At 41.2% G+C, this 24,230-nt stretch overlaps 1 protein-coding gene across 2 annotated transcripts; it reads right to left on the reverse strand.

Moving 5' to 3' along the window:
- Positions 1-711: 711 nt before the first annotated feature.
- LOC121538121 (guanine nucleotide-binding protein G(s) subunit alpha) lies at positions 712-23,997 on the reverse strand. 2 transcript variants are annotated; one of them, XM_041845904.2, is made up of 12 exons: positions 22,654-23,997; positions 21,008-21,080; positions 18,052-18,106; positions 17,771-17,890; positions 12,724-12,821; positions 8,231-8,285; positions 7,972-8,045; positions 7,732-7,790; positions 7,316-7,436; positions 3,240-3,370; positions 2,966-3,033; positions 712-2,722 (listed from the first exon to the last, which is right to left on the reverse strand). In XM_041845904.2, the coding sequence occupies exons 1-12, from the start codon at positions 22,790-22,792 to the stop codon at positions 2,576-2,578; spliced, it is 1,140 nt and encodes a 379-aa protein (XP_041701838.1). In that variant the 5' UTR covers positions 22,793-23,997; the 3' UTR covers positions 712-2,575. The 2 variants fall into 2 exon arrangements, with proteins under 2 accessions (XP_041701838.1, XP_041701837.1); XM_041845903.2 differs by having other exon boundaries at positions 2,966-3,051.
- Between the last annotated feature and the right edge of the window lie 233 nt (positions 23,998-24,230).

The raw sequence follows: 24,230 nt of genomic DNA on the forward strand, positions 1-24,230 counted from the left end.
AGAAACCCTTTATCCACTAACTAACTGTAAGTCGCTCTGGATAAGAGCGTCTGCTAAATGACAAAAATGTAAAAAATGTAATCCAGCACTCCTCCCTTTTCATCAGAATCCTGCCTCTTTCCTCTCACTTCCTTTGACCTTGAACTAATGACTCACTCGTCAATAGATGCAATTGAAACATACTGCATCCCCTCATATACATTCAATTACTGCAGTTTTTAATTATCTTGTAATTCTCTAAGCTACACTCCTGATGAGAAATACATTAATCAACCATTGTCATGGTGTAGGTCAAGATTACAATGTATAGGTAAATACCCAGAGAACCATGCTCTGAAAGAGACCGATGTTCATATTTTCATAAACTATAACTGTGAATTTGTACAAAAAAGCTATGTGGTGAATACCTGTGTCTGGGTTAAATTGGGAAAGACCGTTCTATCGCCTTGGATGGGAAACATAAAGACAGAATTGAATAGAGTCGGGATGCATGTGATAGATGCAACAGAATGTCAAATGGAACTGAGGGTAAAACGCTATCTGTGAAAAGCAGTGAAGTAACAGTATGGGGCACTGTATGAGGAGCTCAAGAGCTGTCTAAGTAAATACAGTGGACATAACGAGACATTGCTAAAGATGGATGAATGAAATGTCATGGGTGTATCTGGTGTAGGTTTGTCCTTGTGGTTGTGTGTAAGGAATGGCCTGTTGCTGTCTGCACCAAAAACCTTTATTTCGCAGAGCTCCTCTTCTGAAAGTAGAGACCCATTTCTGATGTACACAGTAAATGAAAACTAGGGCATTGAAGTGAAAGTAATACTGTACAGTCCGCCTCTGTTGTGCAACGCTAGGAAGGACCCCAAAACAATACCATTTTCTTTTTTCTTTTCTTTAGCAAAAGAAAGATTCATGTAGAAACAAGCAATGTTTTGCATTTTGATATTTCTCATTACCTTTTACCTTAAAGCTATAAATGAAATTAAAAATGGTAAATAAACACTCACCCTTCATGTTGTTTGCAGATGTCGCTAATGAAACAAACCTAATCGAAAAGGATTTAAGTTATAGCAATAAGCACACTATATCAAGTGTACAATGTGTCAAGGTTCTTTGATTCTAATAAAATACTTTTTTAAATCCATAGACATTTCATATATTTATATTTTTTTGGTATATGGATCCAAAAATAGACATTTAAATCATAAAGGGGAGATGGGGGAGAGAAATAAACATCTAAAGCTAGGAATGGTTGTTCCTCTTCCCTTGGGAGAGAGGGGGGAAACTGGCCAAACTATACAGCGCAGTATAACACCCACTTTAGCTCATTATACACGTACAGTCGTGATCAAGGCACAGGGATCTTCTTAAAGTTATTTTTTTCAATAAAGTTGTACAAAATAATACATTTTACAGTCTGTACAAGAATAATAGTTCAGCAGTAAAGTAAAGAGATACACAGAGCCTGGGGAGGAGGAAGGAGGGTTAGTGTAGGAGGAAGGGGGGTTAAGGGAGATGGAGGAAACCAAGGAAGGGGTAGGAAGGGGGGTGACCACATGACTAAAGATTAGTGTCCCATTTATAATTATCTTCTTCCTATTTTTTTAAATTTCAGGATTACTTTTTTTCTTTAAAAACAAAGAGCATTGCCAGTAAAGTAACAGTGCATGGTATGTGGTGAAGTTAAGAGAGACGACAGGGAGGAGTGAAAGAGAGAGTGGGAGAGGGGAGAGAGAGAGTGTGAGAGCGCACAGGGCACAATGGCACAACAGCCTACACAGACAAAACAAACTGTGGAGACAGAAACAGGGCTGATCAGACTTCTCTTAACTTATATGGTACTGTACTGTATATGGGCTTTGCACTCCGTTGAGTTCTGTGAACGTTGGCCTTTTTCCTCCCGCTGCTGTACCAACAAGGCAAAGTCATGTGACAATCCTGTGGGCGTCATGGTGTCCAAGCTCCGCCAAATTCACATAGATATTCCCCTCCCCCAAGCCCTGCTCACCATGATGCTTCTCTGGATCATTGTCAGTCATTGAAATTGCTCCTGGTAGGTATTTTGGCTGTGATTCATTGAAAGTACTGAGCCAGTCAATCTGTGGCTGCAGACAGCAAGCAGCTAAGACTCTCCACTTGCTCAGTTCAGGACCAGTGACCATGCAGTCAAGTAAAAGCATGTGTGTTCTTTTTCTGTATGCAAGCAGTTATGGGTAAATTGAGAGCAAGTGTGTCTAAGAGTGTGTCTGTGTGTGTCAAAATATGAACTGAGATTGTGAAAGAAAGCGGGTCCGGTGCCATGTCAGCGTGCGTACTCGCGTGTGTGTGTGGTGAAATGGGTTCAAGTCCTGAGCACAGTGCTAAATTGTAGTGGAGTTCAGCTGATCTGGCTTGAATGTATTCTGTGTTTTGCAGTGTTTCAATACTCTTTCCAGGTTGCGCTGTAGCTCTCATATCTAGTTTGACTTCAGGAGTTCCCAAGAGCACACAGAGTCAGGGCGACAGGGGTGGTTTTCAGGGGGGGGTCAGGGAGGGACCGGAGGTGGGGGTTCAGAGTCTGTGTTGCAGCCCCCTCCAATCACAAGAGCTCGTACTGCCGAAGGTGCATCCGCTGAATGATGTCCCGACAGTCGTTGAAGACCCGGCGGATGTTTTCCGTGTCGACGGCGCAGGTAAAATGCGGGTAACAATAGTGCCTGCCGTCTCCACTGGCTGTGCTGATCCTCTGAAATCACAGTGAAGCACAATGAGACAAAAGAGTACTACCACCATCGGGACATCATCCACTTGACTCAATAACAAATCTAACACTTACTGCATGTTACCCTTCCTGCTCACTTATTCAATATGAGTAAGAGAAAGTCATCTCATTTGGCATCTTTTGTTGTGATTAGATCCTATTTTGTAATCAATACCATAAGATTCTAGATAACATTAGCAGGGGAGACATTGGAATTTCTGCACTTACCAGGAACTCATCTCGTATGAAGTACTTTGCCCTCGTGACGCGTGGATCCTCCCCTGGTTCTGGTGTTGCTATAGAAGCGTGAGAGACTGATGATGAGTGTTATGATTGGATTCTAGTACACCATCACACATGGTCAGTGACACAGTTCGCTATGGCGATTACTTATCAGCCACAGGAAAGAACATTCAGGAGCCACCTACTGTGGCTAAAAGCAGAAGTGCTCTGTGGGGGTGTGTGTACAGTTAACAACCAGTCAAGTGTATCAACTTCTCACCATCATCCGGTGTGGTGTAGCGTGCAAACTCTGGGAAATACTCTTCGATTTTTGATTTCCCAGCCAACACCTTCTCTGCTAGCAGGTCCTGTTTGTTGAGGAATAGGATGACAGAAATGGTCCGCAGCCACCTAAAGAGACACAAACACACACAGAGATGCTGGGTAAATACACAGGTAGAAAGCAATCAGTGGTCATTTAGGGCTAGCAAATTATATTTATGATGAGAGCATTTCATTAGAACAGAGGAATAGAATGAATCTTCATTGTTTGTGGATAGTGGGTGTCATGGGTTGTGTGTGTTTCTCTGTGTGTGTGTGTGTGTGTGTCAGTGGAGGCTCCTCAGAGGAGGAAGGGTAGGACCATCCTACTCAGTGAATTTCATAATTAAAAAATGAAACATTCAAAAAAATGTACCCTTTTTAGATAAAACTATACTAAACATATTCATGTCACCAAATAACTGATTAAAACACACTGTTTTGCAATGAACATTAGCCTCAACAGCATCCTCTAGGGTAGCACCATGGTGTAGCCGGAGGACAGCTATTTTATGTCCTCCTCTGTTTACATTAACTTCAATACAAAACCTAGGAGGCTCATGGTTCTCACCCCCTTCCATAGACTTACACAGTAATTATGACGACTTTGGGGACGTCATCCAAACCATCAGAGCTCTTGCAGTATGAGCTAAAAATGTTGTCCATCCAATCAAAGGATCAGAAAATGAATCAAGTACTGAAAGTATAAGCTACAGCTAGCTAGGACTGCAGTGCATAAAGTATGGTGAGTAGTTGACTCAAAGTGAGAGAAAGACAATAGTTGTAAAGTTTTGAACAAATTAATTTAGTCAAATTGAGAAGCAGCAGAGAGAGCTAGCTATATTGCGTTGTATCTTTTTTTTCTTCTTAGTTTACCTTTCACTTTGTTAGAAAATTCAGCTAATTTGGCCTACTCAACAACCTGACTCAAACAGAGAGGAATGCTATTTATGTTAGCTAGCTGGCTAAGACTATCCAACACTGCAACTCTTTCAAGTCAAGGTAAGCTTTCGGTCTTATTAACTTATTGCCACCGGGGCCCCCGGTGTAACTGCTAAACTGCTAAACTGCTTGCTGTACATCGTACTGTGTGATTGTACACATGGATTGGATTTGGGGTTTACTAACACCTTAGTTCTAGTTTGTTGACTATAACATTAATACAGTGTAGAACCGTGACTATAGGATCTAGGCATTCAGAGGGACCAAAAATCTTCCAATACATCGCATCAAACTCCAAAATAACATAACAGAAAATATAGCATCACTTAAATGTGCCCGACATATCTTATGTAGTCAGACCATTCTAGTTGTATGAATGAATCAAACAGGCCTGGCCGCGCTTCGGGCTGCGCACACACAGAAACAGAACCGGTTTGGACAGTGGACAGTGGACACAACATGTGACACAACCTATGGTACCCTAACACCACTATCAGACTATCACCAATAGCATAAACAACAGTGTCACATCAGAGGTTACAGGCTCATGGTGCTGAAAGGACAGCGACCATAATACCTGTGCACTCCATTGGGCTGAAGAAGAGCCAGTTTTGGTGAAACACATAGACACAGCTGACAGACAGGCGACAGCAGTCACACACAGCATCAAATCATGTTAAAGAATAAGCAGCCCATTCACTCCAGTAGGCCCCATGAAATCAGAACAATACAAAAGCACAACCATTTCATTTCCAAAATGAAATTAACAAACCAGCTATTACTTCCCATTGCAAATATATTTGATCACATTCTTCACACTAACTGGTGATCTAAAGTTTAAATGCAACACAGTTATAATGTTCAAAGAGATAGCCGTGTTGCAAGCTGCTACAAAAAAGGGCCACTCAGATGATAGTTTGTAAACGAAGTTTGAAAATTAATCTTGAAAAGGGTGATGCTACAAATTAGCAACAACATCCACCTTAAAATTGATAACAGCTGCTGCAGCCACCATCGCCATTGTCTCACTACTACAACACAAGCTAGTTAACTCGCTAACGACCATCAGGTCGCTAATGGCCTGGTACTCAGAGCTCTATTGTCCCTCTAACCACTCTGACATCAATGCAAATGTCAACAAAAATCACCTCAAACACTTATCATCAAAACAGTATGTGCTTTTAAAACTCACCTCACTGTGATTGATCAATTTGAAGAAAGAAGTTCAACAACAGGTTGAAACTGAGTGGAAAACCTGGTGTTTTAAGATGTTGTTTCAAAGTCTAACACAACGAAATGGTCAGCGCTTTCTACAGTGATTATTAATTAAAAATACCCATATGCATGTTAGAGGTTATGCATAAGCCTATATATGAGTCCAAGCCCGAAAACCCCCCTGAATTAAAATAATTATGTACCCTACCGCATATTACACCTGGCAGAAAAACAAAGAAATACTGATTTAAGGTACCTTTGGTAGATAATTGGTCCAGCCTAAATTAAACAAATTCAGATCTAGTCTAAAATTATAGTGCATTTGTATTTTATTTTGAATATCCTAGTAATAGGGCATTTAAAATATATACATTTTCATAATTAATAGGCTGACATCTCACCACCGTGAGTTTCCATCTCCTCCCCTCTCTCCTTCATTCCTTTTTCCAGCGCGCAGAGAGAGGGGCTTTCAACAGTTTAATGAAATATGTTTCATTGTGAAAACATGTTACTATCGATGTTGCAGAACAGATTTCACTTGGTTTCCCAAATTAAGCACTGGGTAAAGGCCATGGCATACAGAGTTTGGGCGGAATATTACCTGTAGTGCAGCACCGACATGAGTGAAAAACTTACTGGCGGGAAAGTGGCCTCCATTCGCTATTCCAGACCTCTTTTTTGTCTTGTCCCTATTCTTGCCCATTCAAAATCTAAACTAACTGTACATATTAGTAAAGACAAGATTACATTGAGAATAGTCTGACGGGTGAAAATATGATCACTTGATGAGAGAAGAGCGTGTACAGCAAGGAACAGAGCGCAAGCTTTTTTGGGTGACTTTCTCAAATCATCAACAGCCTATAGTCGCATCATGCAGCTCAAATATCTTTTGATTTCTAAGGCACTCTAAGATTTGTATCATTCACCACTACAGTTGCCAAATAACTCTAAATCTAGCATTTAGGACCTGTTTCAAATTATCACTTTTACGCTCAACGTAGCCACTTCATATGCGCGCACTCTCGCTCCAGAATGGGAAAAATATCCTTTCTATTTTATTCAATTATATTCTTCTTACTATAAAATCATATCATATAAAATAATGGCCAGGTACTTATAATCATATCTTGTCTGCTAAATGAACAAGCTTACAGCCTATGGCATGGAGCATAGCCAGGTAACATACAGTAGGCCAACTCATATTCTGTTCTTCTGAAGAAAAAAAAATCTTCATATCATAATGTTTCTTTAGACCTGACTAAAATAAATATTGGATTTATTGTGATGGTGTATATTAAATTGATTGAATATACTTTTTTTTATGTAGATGTTCCAAAGGCGTGCATCAGCGGCTTGTATGCAGCTTGTATGCGTGGAGGCCTGGTGATGCTAAACGTGTTTATGTTAATTAACGGTCAATTACCGTGAGACCGGCATGACAATAACCAGCTGACAAAATTTTATGACCACCACAGCCCTAGGAGGGACCTACCTGAATTTCTCCAATAGAAACTCTTGTTTAAGTAGACTAATGATTACACCCCAGATTAGCTAGATGCAGGCAACAGTATGCAAGGCGTTATTGAATGTGTCACTCACTGTCTGTCACCTTGATTACTCCAATTTGTCTCTTGACCTGTGCACCTACGTTATAAACTTTCATTTGTAGGCTAGGTTGTAGTAACCTCATGATGGGTATAGGGTAAATTCAAGTATCATGTAGTAGCCTAAACCTGAGCTGGGCGAATGGAATATGAATGACAGTCATTCAATATGCTGTAATAGAAATAAGGCCATGCTCATGAAAAAATTAAAGAATGGACTCCGAACAGCACCGACCGCCACTGGTGTGTGTGCATGCGTGCGTTTGTATGTCACCTGTTGTTCCAGATGTTCTTGAATAGATTGAGAGCCTCCTGTAAACGGTTGGTCTGATTGTCCTCCCGGATCACCATGTTGTAGCTGCTACTGGCCACCACGAAAATAATGGCTGTTACATCTGTGGGGAAGACAGAGGGAGGAGGGACTCAGACAAACTGGTTTTGTAATGTGCAATCAATGACACAGTCAAAAGGCACTTCGCTTTAAGCCTAAGCTCGAAACACACAGGCATAGCAGAAAAGCAAAGGTGATGGTAAATAGGTAGGAAAATACAGGAAACCTTTAGTGGAACGAGGCTACAGACTAGGACCCGTCTAGACTAAAAATAAAGACATCTATAAATGAGATCTGAATTGTGTTTGTGAGTTATTCTCTATTGGGTTGGCCAGATCAATTGGAAAAACAAGTGTTACCGTTAAAGCACTGGATCCATTTCCGACGTTCATCTCTTTGACCACCAACATCAAACATGCTATGGAAGAAATGGCAAAGTGAGACCAATATATCACACACTACCACCTTGTGGCATAGTGATGAATCACATGTTAGCTGCACTGAATGGACTCCTAAACGTCTGCAGGGCTGAGTTGGAGATTGCTCTTCAGGTATTGTACTAATAACCGAATGGGACGATAACCCCGGGTTATACTCACTGGAAATTTACTTTGTCCACTTGAAATCTGGTTTCGAAGATCCCAGAGGTGAGCACTCGGCATCTCAGTAGGTCCTGAGAGACGAGAGAGAGAGACAGGAGTCATTAATCTGTGTTATATTTATAAATATTATGAAAGGCAGTTGATGATGGAGGGACAGTAGTGGCCAAAAGTAGTGCATTGTACAGGGAACAGGGTGCCATTTGAGATGTATCCCTGGGCGTCTGGTGATGGCGGCACTGAGACCACGGAAACTCACCTGATCAGTGGGAGTGTAGTCACTCTGTTTCACAATATCAATCTTGTCTAGAAAGCTGAGGAGAAGAAAAACAGAGATTCAGGAGGATGAACAGGAAAGGACAAAATGATGGAATTCTCATCAACAGTCAGCAGGGGCAGTGAGTGAGCATTATGGGAAGCTTTTCTGTGTGTGGACAGGTAGAGACCACTGAGCTCAATAGAATTATATAGACCTGTGTTTCTCCAACAATTTTTCTGCTAGGGAGGGACTGACCTGCAGTAAGCCATCACTCCTTCCTCTTTGGAGGCCAACTTAGATAAAAACTAGGACTTGACAAGTAGGACTTGAGACAGCAATGCCGTATAAAATTATAGTTACTTGGGAACAGGTCTTTGATGTCCCAATACCTTGGCATCGGGTCTATTATCTGATATCTAAAACAATCAATCTGGTCATTTTAATTTAAGCTATTATATAAAATACTTGCTACAAAAAGAATGCTCAATATATGGGGCATTGAAAAGTCAGCCTTGTGCTGATACTATCCACCGGTGGCTCGCTTTTGGAGTCAGGTCCAGGAATGGTTGTTATGTCATAATATCAGGGTTCAGATGGACATGAAAACTGTATTGTTAGGGGATCTGAAAAACCACAATCAGTAAATGGGAACTATCATTATACTCTTGTGTAAAATATGTATTTATAGGGCAATTTCGGTAGAAATGTTACAAATAGGGAGGTTCAAGACCCTCGTAAGACATCACAGTAAAATGGAGCGATGTATCGCAAAAGGAAATAGCACTATAGTGAGAAAGATGGGTTAATCTGTGGACATCAGAGTGTTGGAGTTAAGATCCCAGTGAATGGTGGATTGACCGCTGTGGGTGAAAATCCAGCACTTGCAGAAAGAGGAAATTAGGAATATATGTAGAATTATTTAACTACATGTACATTAAGTATTGTTGTCCTTTAGTTAACTTGAGAACTGATTCGAATCAGTGTCAGCTAACTAACTGAGCAGCCAGTTAGTAACATCCCAGGGACCAGTGTCAGTCCAGGTCAGGAACAAGGAGGTGGAGAGAAACACTAGCATATACGTCATTTGTAGAGACACTTACAGATGACAGGAATGGCAATGGTTCTAGTCCTGTAGTCATACTGACTTTGAGACTAATGTCCCATTCAAAGTTATAAATGTTAACTGATATTTCACTTGGGTTTAAACAGTACCTATAGAGTGGTTAATACAACTGAACATCACAAACTGTACCAACAGTGCGTGACAGAACAATGCTGGCCCGGTCTCCCAAGCATACTGAACACAGAGGAATGCCGAGCCTCTGGATAACCAGGAATGTGACATGGTGGGGTGGAATGGGCCAGGCCTAACTACAGGTGAGACATGGCATGAATGAGTCGGCACTCACTGGGTGAGACAAAGGGACTAGGGCTGTGCGATATATCAAATTCATTTGATATCGTTTTATTTATGTTTTTGCGCGACATTCAAAATCCCTGTATCGCAAGAATCGAGGTTTTGTTATTTTTTCGTTTATATGAGCGTTTATGTCCGCTTGTACTCGTGTTGTATTTTTGGTCTTGTCTCCTTCGCTCGTCTGCGCTTCTGTGCTGTGTGCACCTTCCCATTTACACCAGAGATCTGTATATAATGACGAGATGCACGTCTCCGCCCTAACAATGGGAGTCGTTGTCTGAAAGGCGGGAAGGTAGAGGCGACAAGCTTAAATCCAAAAGAAGCCAATAGAAACGCGTTGGCCTTATTTTGGACAGATTTTTAGCGAGAGTGAAACCTCTCGCTTCGCCTCTGCCTCTTTGGTTTACACACACACAACAAGCCCCTCCCCTTGCCTCTCACGCCAACAAAGTTGAGAGATCAAATCTTCCTCTCTGACAAGCGGTTTCAACGCGCTATTTGCATTTGAGGTTTGGTCCAACAGAATCGGTCATATGGCCACCATAACACATTATTTTACTGTAATAGAGGATAAGTTAACTTTTCGAACGATACCCTTATGTCGCAACTACTCAAATTGCGCACAGAGCAGACACTACTAAAACGAGCGTATCAATGTACATTGATTCTGGGAAAACAATGCTCAGTTTGTCGCGCGCGGCATTGGTGTACCATGTACCGCTAGCAGTATTTTGTTATACTGGTTGTCTAGTCTGTGTTTTATAAATGTGCATAAAGCATAAAACACAATTATATAAGGAATTGGCAACTCGTTCTCATTCTGATAAATAATGTAGGCCACTTGATTTCAACATCTGAACAACGTGGACAGGCTAACATGCTTTTCAAACAGTTGGAGACAGACAGAAGGGTGTGTTCATAACAATTCAACTGTTCAACCTTGTTAGCTAGCAAATAGATCCAAATTGGCTAAACTTGAAATATAAAAGATTAGCTGGCTAATCACTAGCAAGTGGGCTTGAGAGATTGTTGATGAGACCTGTGTTAATTTTCTATAGCCTAATGCCTGCTACAAAATGTTGGTCATTATTAGTGAATGTGCATTATGCATTGTTCTAGTTAAATTTATAACAAAAAAGGCCATTTTCATAGCCAGACTTGAAAGCCAGATCAGTGATTATTGCACCAAAAAAATCAGGTTAAACTATTTTGATAAACGAATGAAATTATTAGTGGGTCTTATGGTTGTGGAAGGCTTACATTTAGCCTAGGTATAACTTCACAAACCCTGAATTCATTAGATTATTGCTGACTGTTTGAAATGCGGTGCATTTGACATTTAAATTGTACAACCATGCTTATTTAGAGAAAAAATATATATATATACGATATATATCGTGGATCGCCCATAAGTTTGAAAAAAGTTAGAGGATTTTTAGGCCATATCGCCCAGCCCCAACTAGGACAAACACACAAAGAGATGATGTGTGTGTACGTGCGCATTTACCATTCTTTGTTATGGCAACAAAGATGGCCAGAGATAACTGCAGACTCCAGAAGAACACAGGTGTGGAGATGAACTATTTTCCTTTCCTACACGTTATAGAATAATGTTGTAAAAGCTGTAAGCTCTCCTTCCACAAGGGTTCACACTCACAAACCTGACCTAGCCCACCGGCCTGAACCCAAAAGACAAACACAGACATCTGGCACTGGGAGAGAGATGAGACTGAGTGGGAGGGGGAGAGAGGAAGTGGTAGGCAAGGCGTAGAGTGAGAGGTAAGAAAGAGAGGGAGGGGGATAGGTAGGAAGGGAGTACAATTGAAAAAGTGTGTGTATTTGTGTGTGAAAGAGAGAGGGAGAGAGAAAGTAGTGTCTGACATTACAGAGCAGATTCAAAAATAGCTCCCTGGCCTCCAGCATGGTTGCCATAGAGACAGAACTACAGGCTCTATAAATAGACTATCAGCTCAAAATCTTGTGTGACTAGAGTAGCCTGAGAGAGGGAGAGAAAGAAAAAGAAGAGAACAAGAGAAAAAAAGAGAGGGAGCAAGAGAGAGAGAAAGAGGGACTGGGAGAGAGGAAGTGGGAGAGTGAGTGAAAGAGTGAGTGAAAGAGTGGGAGAGTGAGTGAAAGAAAGAAAGAGTGGAGGAGAGTGAGTGAAAGAAAGAGAGAGCAGGAGAGAGAGGGAGGGACCAAAACTGGACTGGACCATCTGAACCACCTGAAGGGGTTGTCCTAGACTGTTAAGTAACACAATCCAATACACAGCACTATTTCTTCAAACATTAGCACATGTATTTGTTTTATACAATCAGCTCAAATCAAACACCACCATAACAGATTTAACTCTGAGGCTCCAGTCACTGTGGTTTAGTGGTGTACTCCCCCCCTCCCCTCCCCATCCAACCACTGGTGAAATCTCTGTATCTCCCGTCTTATGACTCAGGACCTGCCATTTTTGGTCCCTGTCGCTGCAAATATCCTACATCACAGATGCGGAGATGGAGCCACACAACAGTTGAGAGAGAAAGCATGAAGGAGAGGAAAAGAAGGAGAAGAAGAGAATGTGTGTGAGAGAGCGTGGAGCGAGAGAGTACGAGGGAGAGCGGCAGAGAGACGCATAGCCAGAGAGAGGTGGCATTGTTGATGCAGACAGCTCTGGTGATGTCATACTGTGGTGTGCGTGCACTGAGACGCGATGAGGAGATGCAGAGTAAGAGTGTGAGCTCATGAGGACTTCCATTACAGAGCTCTGCGTCCACACACCACTTCCCGGGTCCTTTTACACAGACCCTCAACCACAACAATAGGAATACATAAAACATCAAGGGCCATTTTTCAGGCAGAACACTTGCCCATTATGTCACAGAAAATCAGAACAGTCTCAAGGAAATTGCTTTGTACAATAAAGTTCAGATGAAATTGAATACATTTCAGTTTGGGTACTGTGCTATACGTGCCCCTAATCTTTGGCCTAGACTGTTTATTTTCAGCAACACAGGCCTGTATAAGGGCACTGGAGCTACTAAAGACTGCTGGTCCTCTCTCGGCGTGCGGTGCAGTGCATACTTACTACTGCGCGCAGTCGATCAGCTGGTACTCATTGGATCTCTCAAAACACGCCCTCACGCCCTCGTCCTGCCAGAGAGTCTTCGCATTTTCATAAAACTCCTGAAAGAGAAATACATGGGGAGAAAGAGAATGTGAGAGAGGACGAGAGAGAGAGAGAGGATCAACTGAATTAAAGCAAGTCGAAAAAGAGGACACTGTCCATCCATGCTGTGTTTGAGGGCACTGCGATGTGCGGCATCTTTGTTGACACCACACGCTGTGTCCTTTGTGCTTGGCTAGAGCGTGTGTACATGCAGAAAAGGTGAATATGGGTGGGAAGAATGACATTCCAATAGGGCAGCACACCTATTAGGGATCTGGCATTTATTGACTGGAGAACAGGTTCTGTGGCCAGTGAGGGTAACGGCCAAGGGGAGCTTCAATATAGCAAAAACCAAGTGGCATAGTCAGGCCGTTGAAATTAGATTGTGCCTTAAATCAAGTAAAAACAAGGCATGTTTTTCAACGTTTCCTTCAATGAGGAGAAATTAAGATTGCATATGGTCGACAGGCTTGGGAGGGTCAGTTGACTTATCTTTGGCAGGTATCACGGACCTACCCCTAAATAATCATGTCAAAATCCCATATAATATTGAATGAATCATATTTAATTGCATTGACTCGACAAACAAAAGTGGTGCAGGTGTAAACAGAGGAGTCAACTGTCATATCTAATGGCTAATCTGTTACATCCTTGTTTGATAAAACCTTTGCATAAAGTGGGAATGTTCACATAGCTTATCAAGGACCAGAGTGACCGCCCCATGGACAACATTCAGAGGGCTAAAAAGCACATGGAAAGGTAGTTAGTCTCAAATCTCCCTTCATTCTTCTCCATTTGGACCATGAAGGTAAACAGGAAACTGTGTCATGTATAAAATAAATGCTTCTGGACAACTGGACATTTGTGGAACAATTGGGCCACACACACTCGCATAACATTTAGGTTTCGCTGCCCAATATATTTGTCCCACTTTTTCGCTGGCTTGGGTTACTTGAAATCCATGCATCCATCTCCATAAAAGAGCACTCATTATGTGTCTTAGTAACAGAGTCCTCCTTTATTATCAGTCATGCGCTTGAGAAAAAAAAAACTCCTCTCTAGTAACTCCTTATTGCATTACAGCAGCCGACCCAGAATCCTTTGGGGCTACAACTCAATGCTATATTGTTTCCCTCCTGCTCACTGGCTTGCAGTGTTCGGGAAGCTACTCTGAAAATACAGTTTACCAAGCTACCAATTACTTCACGCTGGAAGAAGTTAAGCTACACTAAGGCTACTCTTAAGAAAAATAAAGTTGAAATGAACTAAAGTTACTTTGAAAAAGTAGTTCACTACTTTGTGAAAAAATTATCATATCTAAATCTGGAATGTCATAGACTACAAATTGCAAGAATAGATCACTCTGGAGTCAGATGTTAACAGAATGTGTAATTTAGCCTATTACAAACAAAAACTATGTTTTAAGTGAGAATTAGGCAGGTCTAATGCCGAAAAAGAAAGGAAATTGCCATCTTTCCTTTAATTAATTTTTTTATAATTTCCATTTCATTCTTTGGGATGGCCTTTCTCAAATACACTAATGTTATTGTTTTGCAAAATATATCACAGGGAGCTTGATTTTGCTTTAACAATTTTTTGAAGCAACGGGACAATTGTCAAGTTGAGGTTTATCAGAAGGCCATGGCTCCGTTTCAATGGCTGGTTGCTTTTTCCTGGTTTCTAAACAACAACCTATAACGTAGCATGTGCTACACAAAAACCTTACGCAAAATGTGGCTGAATGGGCATCTCCTCAATAGCATTCTAACTCTATGGTAAACACTACTACAATAGCTTCATGTAGCGAGAGAAATGAGAAACGAAGTGAGGTCCCTGGTAGCTTTGCATTTTAGAAAATGTACATTTTACTGGCGTTTAGACAACCCATAAGACTTCCATTATCATCAGTCGAGAAATCAGCAGTCTGAAAATAAATCCCATACCACAACAAAAACGACACCTTAAAACATTAAATTAACTGGAAGTGAATAGCCCAGACAGTAGATACCCGTACAAACTACCCCCACTTCTACCCCCAGATACCCCCACTTCTACCCCCAGATGCCCCCACCTCTACCCCCAGATGCCCCCACTTCTACCCCCAGATGCCCCCACTTCTACCCCCAGATACTCCCACTTCTACTTCCAGATGCCCCCACTTCTACCCCCAGATACCCCCACTTCTAAAGGCCTTTTCCTCATCCTCTCTTTTTTTCTACATGTACTCTGAGATCAGGTGACCAGTAGAACCGGTTTCCTCTCAGCCTGGGGGGTGACAGAGAGGAGGGAGGGAGGGAGGGAGAGAAAGAGTTACACTGTCTGACCTTAGAGTTCCCCAACTCCCCTCCATCAGGAGCTAAAATCACAGACATCCAAACACCACAGAGCAAGATAGCAGACAATCACATCGCCTTCACACGTAGGCCTAGACATCCAAACTCAGAGAGAGATGTTATGGCAGGTGTGCTAGGCCCAGAAAAAAGACAAAGCAATCTTCAATAACTGTCTATGGCGCAATGGTAGGGATGCAACCATTCAATCGTAATAGATCATTTTGTATCAGCCTAAGACTCTTAAGTGGATCTAAATTAACACGTAATAACAGCAAAATATACGCAAAGCATTAACCTATCGGTTGTTTTCATTTTGATGAGTGACAACATGTTGTTGTCTGTCCTAGGGGTAAGTAAAACTCACTGTGGTGCACACTATTCAATCAAATCCGTTAAGGTTTCTGTGATCAATATATAACAAAGTTCCCAATGCATTGATAAAGCCATTATAAATTCAATTAAATGGATTATGTTTTTGACTTATCCAGAAACCTGCTACCTGCTTAACTTGAATAGAGTCCTATGTCCCTCCCAGCCAAGTCCTAACAGCCTGAAGACTACCAGCAAGCACTCTGTTGTTCAGGTGTGGGTCCCAGTGACACTGACACGTGGGTCCCAGAGAGATATTTAGGGCGTTAAAGGCACAATCAGTGTCAAGCAGTGGTACTCAGAGACCTCCAGGCCTTCCCTCAGGGCAGTCAATTAGCTAAGGGGCATCCCATAGAGGCCCTACCTGCTAATTACTACTGTACTGTACCACAACCCAAAAGAGCGACCAGTACCATGAGGCTGGCACCTGCAACAGGGACTACTACATACGGAAAAATGTATGCACACATGACATGACTGTAAGTCGCTTTGGATAAAAGCGTCTGCTAAATGGCATATTATAATAATATTATTATTATACTAGTGGATGGGCCTTCCTAAGGGAACATGTACAGTGCCTTCAGAATGTACTTTTCCCCCATTTTGTTGTGTTACAGCCTGAATTTAAAATGGATTAAATATACATGTTTGGTCACTGGCCTCCACACAATACCGCATAATGTCAAAATGGAATTATGTTTTTCGAAATGTTTACAAATCCACACAAATACAATTATCTGTACGGTCCCTCAGTCGAGCAGTGAATTTCAAACACAAATTCAACCACAAAGACCAGGGAGGTTTTCCAATGCCTCACAAAGTCGAGCACCTATTGGTAGATGGGTAAAACATTTAAAAGCAGACATTGAATATCCGTTTGAGCATGGTGAAGTCACTAATTACACTTTGGATGGTGTATCAATACACCCAGTCACTACAGAGATACAGGCGTCCTTCCTAACTATGTTGCCAGAGAGGAAGGAAATTGCTCAGGGATTTCACCATGAGGCCAATGGTGACTTTAAAACAGTTACAGAGTTTAATGGCTGTGATAGGAGAAAACTGAGGATGGATCAACAACATAGTTACTCCACAATACTAGCCTAATTGACAAAGTGAAAAGAAGTAAGCCTTTACAGAATACAAATATTCCCGAAACATGCATCTAAAAGGCACTAAAGTAATACTGCTAAACATGTGGCAAAGCAATTAACTATTTATCCTGAATACAGTGTTATGTTTGGGGCAAATCCAATACATTACAGAGTACCACTCTCCATATCTTCAAGCAAAGTGGTGGCTGCATCATGTTATGGGTATGCTTCTAATGGTTAAGGATTCTGGAGTTTTTCAGGATAAAAAAGAACGGAATGGAGCCAAGCACAGGCAAAATCCTAGAGGAAAACCTGGTGCAGTCTGCTTTCCACCAGACACTGGGAGATTAATTTACCTTTCAGCTGGACAGTAACCTAAAACACAATGCCAAATCTAAACTGGAGTTGCTTACCAAGAAGACAGTGAATGTTCCTGAGTGGCTGAGTTACAGTTTTGACTTAAATCTACTTGAAAATCTATGGCAAGACCTGAAAATGGTTGTCTAGCAATGATCAACAACTAATTTGACAGAGCTTGAAGAATTTTGAAAATAAATGGGCAAATGTTGCAGAATCCAGGTGTGGAAAGCTTTTATAATAATAATAATAATAATAATAATATGCCATTTAGCAGACGCTTTTATCCAAAGCGACTTACAGTCATGCGTGCATACATTTTTGTGTATGGGTGGTCCCGGGGATCGAACCCACTACCTTGGCGTTACAAGCGCCGTGCTCTACCAGCTGAGACTTACCCAGAAAGATTCACAGCTGTAATCGCTGCCAAAAGTGCTTCTACATAGTATTGACTCAGTGGTGTGAATATTTACATAAATGCGATATTTCTGTATTTCATTTTCAATAAATTTGCTAACATTTCTAAAAACTTGTTTTCACTTTGTCATTATAGGGTATTGTGTGTAGATGGATTAAATAGATTTGTTTTCCTCACCCATTTTGAATTCAGGCTGTAACAACAAAATGTGGAATAAGTCAAGGGGTATGAATATGTTCTGAAGGCACTTTAGATATGTGCACATGCACAGTACACACAAAAAATCATGTGCTCACTCACACAGGCGTGTATATACTGTACATTCATGAAAAGACAATGCCAATCTATAATGATCTCTGTATGTGTGTGGGTGGTAGAAACATTGTCATACTCACAGATGTGAATTCAAAGTCCTTCTGATTGACTAGGTTGAGGACATAATCGATTCGATGTTGGTTGTGTGGACTGGCGAGCTGAACGGGAGGAGTCAGTGTACTCATAGCCGCTACTATGGTCTAAAGAGTGACACAAACACACACAATCAATACAGATAAAGTGACAACACAGGATTGTCTTGGGGTATCTTATATTCAATAATCATTGATAAAATATTGATGATTCATGCTTAGCTGTTTAGATTTTCCTACCCACAGTGATATTCAAACCGAAAACTTACCTCAATAGCTTCTTTAATATTATTCTTGATGTCGTGAATTTTCTGCTTCTTCTCTCTGCAAAAAAACATCGAAGCTCAATCTTCCACGTTGTAAATTACAAATATCATTTTGTCATACACAACAGATATATTGATGATACAGCAAACAAAAAACTAAAATGTATGTGGATAATAGTCTATAAACAGCTGGCACACATGCACAATACCTCAACATCATCCCTTCTGAACCTGCCACACACATCTTCAACTATGTGAAACTCATATTTAACAGGTCACAGTCTCCCAGTGTCTACACTCTACCTGCTACGATAGCTACAAATGATCCCATGTCAAGCATGACCCCACTTGTAAGAGTGGTAACTGAGCTGCAACAGCCCATTACTAGACTGTTTCAATGTACAACTAAATTGTAAAACAACCGTTCTGCTGAGCAGTACCCATCACAGACTGTGCACTACCACTGATGTTTAATTTACACCAAAAACACAAACAGCATTCAAGGAGTAAGGGAGAGAATGTGAAGGAGAAAGAGGTACACCGACAAATAGAGAGATAAAAGGATAGAAAGGGAAAGGGTGCGAGAGAAGGGAGAGAAAGTAGAGAGAATAGGCAACAGCCAGCAGAAGGGCCTGTATCCCACACAGGCATACCGTCTTGTTTATTGGGTTAGGAGGTAGATTGAGAAGGCCTTGTTTACATTTTCAACATGATAGTCATTAAAAATCACATGCTATTACAAAGTAGCATGTGTTCGCTTGTAGGTGTGTGTCTGTGTTCGGAGAGAGAGAATAGGCAACAACTTGAAGGAAGGAGAAAGCATGTGTTAGTGTATACATCAGTGTCTAGCTTTTTCTAAGAATGTACTAAAGAAGACAAAATAATCCAAATATATTTGTTTCACAAATGGATGAGCTATCATGCTATTAGGCCTATAGAAGTTCAATGGAAGTTACTGAATGCAAAAACATCATACACCAGGATTGAAGGAATCTACCAAACACCTCCTGGAATTCCTTATATTCCTTTTCCTTGTACAGTATATTTTCCTCCAGGACTGACGAGAAAACATTGCTCAAGAAGTCAGTCACACTGCCCTACATTTTATCCATTGCAAATACCATAGAGTTGAAGTTATATACAGTACAGCTAACTTAACACACAGACACAACCAACTAATCAATTAATGTTTGAAATGTCTAGGACAGGCATTCGGTCTTCAACGAGGTCCAGAGGGCCACGCTGAAAATTGGTCATATTTCTTCACCGTCAAAATTTGCATCGTTTTTGGAATTTGATACTCTGACTGTCTAGCTTTAATTTCTGTGATTTTTAGCGAGCTGGACAGTCATGAAACTGTATGAATGTAGGTCCATTATAATTTCTACACAGTTTCGATTTGGTTTTAGTCATTTTAAAAGTAGATTGAGTTTGTTTTCCCCCAACCAAAAAATCAAATAAGTATTATTAAAATGTTTTAGTCAAACTACCCCCGGGCCGTATGTTTGACACCCTGGATCTAGGATGTGACCAAGTGACGAACTGAGCATATTCGCGCGCACACACACACACACACACACACAGCAGTTGTAAGTGTTATGGAGTCACGAGATGGGTCACACGCTGCTGGGTGCCTTAGGTGCTGGTTTGCTCATCTAACCCAAGCCACTCACCATACCAGAGCCTGAACCGTCAAACCTAACCCCACAAACTGGGGACTAAAACCCAACCCACCAACGCACAGAGGCTGTATCTAGACTTGACAGTTAATACCATTTTTGTATTCTGATCATGGAGTTCTGATCATGGAATTCCGAACACATCATGCGTCTACACCTACATTTAAATGTGTCCACATTGTGTCCGGATTCCATTTTCCCGCGTTATATTCAAATGCCAGTATGCATTCTGCAAACGGTGGAAAAGGCTAAATGTGATAACACAACAACTACTTGATGGCAGAAGCTAACTACTGTAGCTAATTAGCCAGCTAACCTCTTTAGCTAACCAGCAAGATAGCTAGCAAAGCTAAAAGGGATTGCAAACGGGTTTGCATAACTCTAGTAAAACAACACTTTTTTTCTAAATATTATTTATTTGGCTAGCATTTGAGGACAGCAAACACATTCCTCACACGCTAGGAACGTACGTCCTCCAACACTATAATAAGGTGCCTCTCACTACCAAAACACACGTTTTCTGGAGACTTGTGGGCGGAGTGCTGATGATGTCGCCCATTGTATGCACTTTTTGGTAGCCTGATTGAGTCCAGACTGAGGAGAAATACGCACACAATGCATCCCTGACCACCTAATGAGGTGGTCAGCCAGATCTGAACACAATCATACCACAATGCGACTTTTGTCTTTTCAATGCGATCATCGTATTCTGATAGCAGAAGTCGCATGTAAGTGCCCAGAGGCATGGACCCTCACCCATCCCCACATTTAGGCCTAAACCCCCAACCAACCTACTTACCTGGGTTTAAACCTCCACCAACCAATGCACTAGCACCCGTCACCAAGCAGGGCTTGAACCCCACAGAGTTTGTTCCAAAGGAAGTTTACTCCTCATCTTTACATTAGCTTTTCATTTTTGGAAGTCCATGCAATCGTACTGATAATTCTTCAACAGCAATCTAAGATTTCCATAAAAATTTAAAAAATAACATAAAGACGAGACACCTAGACAGTAAGTAATAGTCGCTATTGAAGCCAAACCGAGGGAACTGTAATTACCCTCCCATCATGTGCTGTAGCACAGGTGCATATAGTGTGTGTATTATACAATTCAGGTATTGAAAGACCAATGCATGAAAGACGCATAAGGGTCAAGTTAGTGTTTTGAATGTTTTCATTCTTGGTTCCTCTGGGAATTTCCCCTATCCCTCTGCCCATCTCAAACCCTGATCTTCATTCGCAGTTGAGGAACGTAGTCTGTAGAATAAAACGATACTTACTCTGCATTGAAGCCATTCACATGTAGGATTCGCATCTGTTTCACTATGGTGCTCTTCCCTGACTCACCAGCCCCTGTGTAAAGGTATAGAGAGAAAGAGCGAACGAAAGAGATAGAGAACAAGTGGTGGTTAGAAACATTTCAAAGATTACAGAGCACTGCACTATCCTGACAGCCAACCGAGATGGCCATTTGGAATGTGATGCTCAGAAGTAATCTGCAAAAAAGTTATTGTAAAGAGAGACATGTTCAAAGTGATAGTGTTTATTTCACAGATTTGAAATGCTGAACTATCAGAAAAGTTCCAATTGAAATGGGTTATTCTGCCACCTGACTGAGGTCTCACACAGCAGTAACAGAGGCCAGGAGTTGGAAGAGGTTGCCCTTAACCTCTGGTCTAGGGTCAGATATACTTGTATTCTCCAGTTGGTTAAGGTCTGGATTTAAGTTGGATGAACTGATGTGGTTAGGGGCAACTTCTACCTTGAGTGTGAGACCAACTGTGTCTGAGGCAAGAAATGTACAATAGGGGGATGTTTGGTGAATCCACACATACAGTAAAATATAAATAAATGAGTGCAATATTAACCTGTTGAAATCTAATAATGCAATAGTATTAACAGCTTCACTTATAACCAGGGGTGTAATGCTAACACAAAGTAAGGCATAAAACCTCTATCAAGTCTGATAGATTATTTTAGATTGGCTAGTTTAGGTTTGTGGACTTCCCCATGTGAGAATAACAAAGGAAGCTCTTCATCACAGATCCACTCTAATGCCTATGGGGCTGACCCGGACTGTACTGGCTCTGATATAGTCTTTTAACACTGTCCTTTCCAGCACGGTTCCAGTGGTGGATGCATAACCAGGCTAGCCCAGTGGAGCTCGGCTTGACCCTATAGCGTGAATCAAGCATAAAGGTGCCAACTATATTCTCAATTTCAATTTGAAAATCTTCTTTCCCATAACAGTGATATCAAATGGTATGAGCTTAATCATGGTCGGTTTTCTATCTCCACTGTCTGACAAAATTCAAACTCACAAATATGCCAACATCTGAAAACCTGACAATGGCACAACAAAAAATTGTCATATCATAGAAAAGTGCAAAGAGCACAGTGCTATATAAAGCAGCATTGTAGTAGACATTATGGTTAAATGTGAACTCTGTTCTGCTTACTTTAGTTACCACAACTTCCTCTCCAACGGAAATACTGGTATAACATTCAATACACTAGGTCTCAGGCATTTTCTAATTAAATATCATTTAGAGGACATTTAGACTGTTTTTACATGATAACAGTACAGAAGTGTCAGTGGTAGAAATGCTCAAAGAGTGAGTTCATTATTTCACACTTAGGCCCACCTCGAAATACACAGGCCTATGGATTTGAAAGTTTTCAAGCAGCTAGTAGTTCTGAGAACACAGCCACAACCCACATGTAGAGGCTCAACACCCATGTTTCATATAGATTAGGCACTAGCTGTTACAATCACACAGGCCTACCACATAATGTATCAAATGTGAAGAAACAGAGAAAACAAAATCCTATATCACAACATCAAATATAACATGTCATGTAGGAATATAAACAATGTTGCCAATGAGGCCTTGCCTACAACACATCAGATTCCATTCAAATTTACCTAAAAGTAGTAGCCTGTGAGTTGCTCTATATAGCTGTTTGTCCTTCTGAAGCTGTTTCTCTATCTTTTTGTTTGCTTCTCTTTGTGCCTTCTCCTCATTTCGCTGATCTTCAGTCTTACTGTTGCCCAAACAACCCATCTTCCCGCAAGAAAGAGAGTCCAGGGGAAGGGGAATGTGAAAAAACAAACTATTCTAGATCCCTCGGTTGACCCACGGAATTGAGAGCAATATTAACGACATGTATACAGTCTGTTGTTTAATGTTACGTCGAACTAATGTCTGTTTTAAAACGTTGTCCTATTTTGTTTGTAAGTATGTGTATATAATGCGTATTTTCAATAGATATTGCTGTCAAAGAGGGCAGGATACTGTTGATGACGACACCCAGGCCGTCCTCTCAGTTTGGTCAATTCTATTAGCCTTTTCCGTCTTCACATACAGCGTTTATGTACCGATATAGATGACCATCCACAGATTTAAAGGTTGATTGAAGGGTTTGCCTCTTTCACAATCAATTGAAGAGATTAAAAATATCCTATTTTCATCTCACGAACGGCACGAGTCTCACGTCTCACTGTTGCCTGTGACAAATACCCAAAATCGGCATGGCACAAAAACTCGACTGTAAAATTTGACACGGATCTTTTTGACACGGGTTAGAATAAACATATCTTTGGGAAAAGTCGTATTTGCTGCGGCCTTTCTCCGCGCAGACTGTAGAAAGAAAAAAATATTGACACTTAACGAACTACATGTGTAATATTTTCATTGCTTCCGTCTTCATTTAACACATTTTATATCCATAATATGATCCTCGATCTAAACGGTGAGTCCGGTTTTCAGTTTAGATCCCCGAAATAATTCAATTTTCCTGATTTTCCCCCGTTTCTGTGATGGCTGTTCCTTGCTGGTTTTTCTCAATCCAAAAGGCCTTTCGCTGTCTTTTCTTTTGTTGCTGAAATGTGTATCCCTCCTCACATCAGCAAGGCTCCTAAAAGCGCTCTGATAGTCCCCAACACATTCTTAAATGGGTTCTGATTCTTCTAAACATGACGAAAATACGAAAATCCCTCGAATTTTCCCGTTTCTTGCAGCTATAGCCCACTGTCAATCTCAGTTTTATATTCCTTCTGAATTCGAATGGTAGGTACTCGGTAGAGCCTACATGTGCATATACATTCATATATATAACGCGTGTTGTAATAACACATTCCACTATGAAGACAGTTCCCTCCTGGGCTGGTAGTGGAAGATGAAACACGGGAATAACCTATTCTTTAAGGTATTATTTTTCCCTTTCTCTCCGGGAACAGTACATGAGATAGACAGCGCTGAAGAGATGGGGTGGGGCAAACAGCGCTCATTGAACCCTGGGAAGGACCAGAGCTTAATCACATGATTCCACAGAACGTCAGCATGGCGAAATTCTGCAGAGAAAACGGCGCCCCCTTCAAAGAAACGACAGATTGGGACCTGAGAGCCCAACCTGAGACCCTCAACACGGGGCCACCGGAGTCACTCTCTTTCTATTTTCCGATGTTTGGACGCGCAGTGGCACTAAATTAGGCTACCCCCA

The sequence above is a fragment of the Coregonus clupeaformis genome, chromosome 24, assembly GCF_020615455.1.
Source record: "Coregonus clupeaformis isolate EN_2021a chromosome 24, ASM2061545v1, whole genome shotgun sequence".
NCBI classification, from domain to species: Eukaryota; Metazoa; Chordata; class Actinopteri; order Salmoniformes; family Salmonidae; genus Coregonus; species Coregonus clupeaformis.

What these genes read in the sequence shown, in the direction of transcription:
- LOC121538121 (XM_041845903.2), bottom strand. Translation starts at nt 22,792, where the DNA reads ATGGGTTGTTTGGGCAACAGTAAGACTGAAGATCAGCGAAATGAGGAG. An exon ending in GTGGACAAAGTAAATTTCCA is followed by an intron (nt 7,791 to 7,971) that starts GTGAGTATAACC and finishes TTTCTTCCATAG; the next exon opens with CATGTTTGATGTTGGTGGTC. An exon ending in AAGAACATCTGGAACAACAG is followed by an intron (nt 3,371 to 7,315) that starts GTGACATACAAA and finishes GTGTCTCTTTAG; the next exon opens with GTGGCTGCGGACCATTTCTG.